We start from the raw sequence: 1,684 nt of genomic DNA, 5'->3' as shown, positions 1-1,684 counted from the left end.
GATAGTTTTTAAAAAAGACTCCACTAGAGTCAAAAGGCCTTGAAAATGAGATTCTTGCACCCAGATCATCTAAGGTACATAACAGACAACATCAAAATTTTGATACTACAGTGCATAAGTTAATTCATTCTATTGATTAGTTCATTGATGAGATCCTCACGGCTCCCTGTGTCTCCACCATCCTTGTATAGTGTTTTTGATCCTTTTAATCCATCAGCTGGCTTGTTGAGTTCAAAGGGCCACATAAATTTGACAACTTCCTTAAAGTGCGGACCAACATTATCAATTTGATGCACCATGTCTTCTGTGCATACAATGCCAAACTTTCCTAATTCCTCCTGCATGGCAAAATGGGAGAATTACAAATGCAATTTAGCGGCAAAGTCAAAGGAAAACAAGGAATCCAACAATACAATATATTACCTGCTCAATGATGTTATTATCCGTCAAAGGAACTTTTCGCTTATCTATTTTCGCATATCCCTTCTTGTAAATTAGCTCCTTTATGCTTTTAAGATTTGGATTTCTTCAAAAGAAACATGTTTTCACCAAATTAGAATAATCTTTAGCACGTGATAAAGGATTTCTTTGTCATTTTTTTTTGAAGAAAACATGTTTATTCTTTCTTGTAAAAGCTGAGGTTGGGATCATGGTATAGTTGTCTAGATCTATCAACTTTTGTACTGGGTGGGTGCATGATCGAACATTTTGTCAAAGAAAAGGTGTCTTTTAGCGTATATATACAGACCATAGTGCTTGTAAACATGTTTTGATTGATGTGAGCATCCTTTCTCTCCCTCTCCTTTTTTGGAGATGAGAATTTAATAAGACTGACATTAATGTTTAAAAAATCTTTCCAAGATCCAACTTGGGTGTTTCTAATAAATTATAATCCATGTTATTTTGTTTCATATATTGATTAAAGTATTTTTAAAAGTCATTTAAAGATAATTCAAAATATATAATGCGAACAATAATAATAATACATTGAGTTGATGAGAACAATGGAAGTTTATTTATCAAAGTGATAATTCAAAATAATATAATGCGAACAATAATAATATTATGGATTTTCTTTCAATAAAGATTAGCAATTTCTATCCTCGCTTCTCCACCCAGTTTTTGCTTAAGGCATTTCTATTCTCTCTGTTTTTTTTAAAGATAATTAAGTTGTCATCCAAATGATTCATTGGATTATCATTCTAAGTTACTTTGTTCTCAATTTTCTCAAAAACTCTTGTAGTCATACATAAATTATTTTCAATTTTAAACCATAAATCATACTAAGTCACATTAACAAACAAATTTGAAAAAATGTTGCTAGCAATAATTGAAATTCAATTTAAAATACATCATTCTTTTTTCTTTTTCTTTTTTAAATTCACACCCTCATTCATATCAAGTTTCAAACATTAATTCATACTATATTTTTACTAAAACAGGGACTAAATGACCCATTAGGATGCATTAACATAGATTGAAGAAATTATTATGCATTAACATATCCCAAACAGACTATTCTTTTTTCTTTTATATATGAATATAATATAACCCATTAGGATGCATTCCACTGCAGCAACTATCATGAAGCATCTGGTTATGAATGAAGGCACTTTTTGCGTGATTTTAAGCAGAGCTTGCAAAGGTGGATGTTGGCCACCACCCAATTCTCAACACTCACCAG

General features: G+C 31.1%; 1 protein-coding gene across 1 annotated transcript; it reads right to left on the bottom strand.

Annotated features, from left to right (window-relative positions):
* On the bottom strand, positions 1 to 526 carry LOC133291817 (large ribosomal subunit protein uL30y-like; the record flags this gene model as incomplete). Its single annotated transcript, XM_061490149.1, has 2 exons — positions 1 to 335; positions 424 to 526. Coding segments are annotated over 2 exons (319 nt in total), but the record flags the coding sequence as incomplete, so codon positions are not given.
* Positions 527 to 1,684: the final 1,158 nt, after the last annotated feature.

This window comes from Gastrolobium bilobum, unplaced genomic scaffold, assembly GCF_033153095.1.
Source record: "Gastrolobium bilobum isolate Gb01-03AN ecotype WA unplaced genomic scaffold, APGP_CSIRO_Gbil_v1 utg204563, whole genome shotgun sequence".
Classification (NCBI taxonomy): domain Eukaryota; kingdom Viridiplantae; phylum Streptophyta; class Magnoliopsida; order Fabales; family Fabaceae; genus Gastrolobium; species Gastrolobium bilobum.
This window is presented reverse-complemented; position numbering and strand designations above follow the sequence as displayed.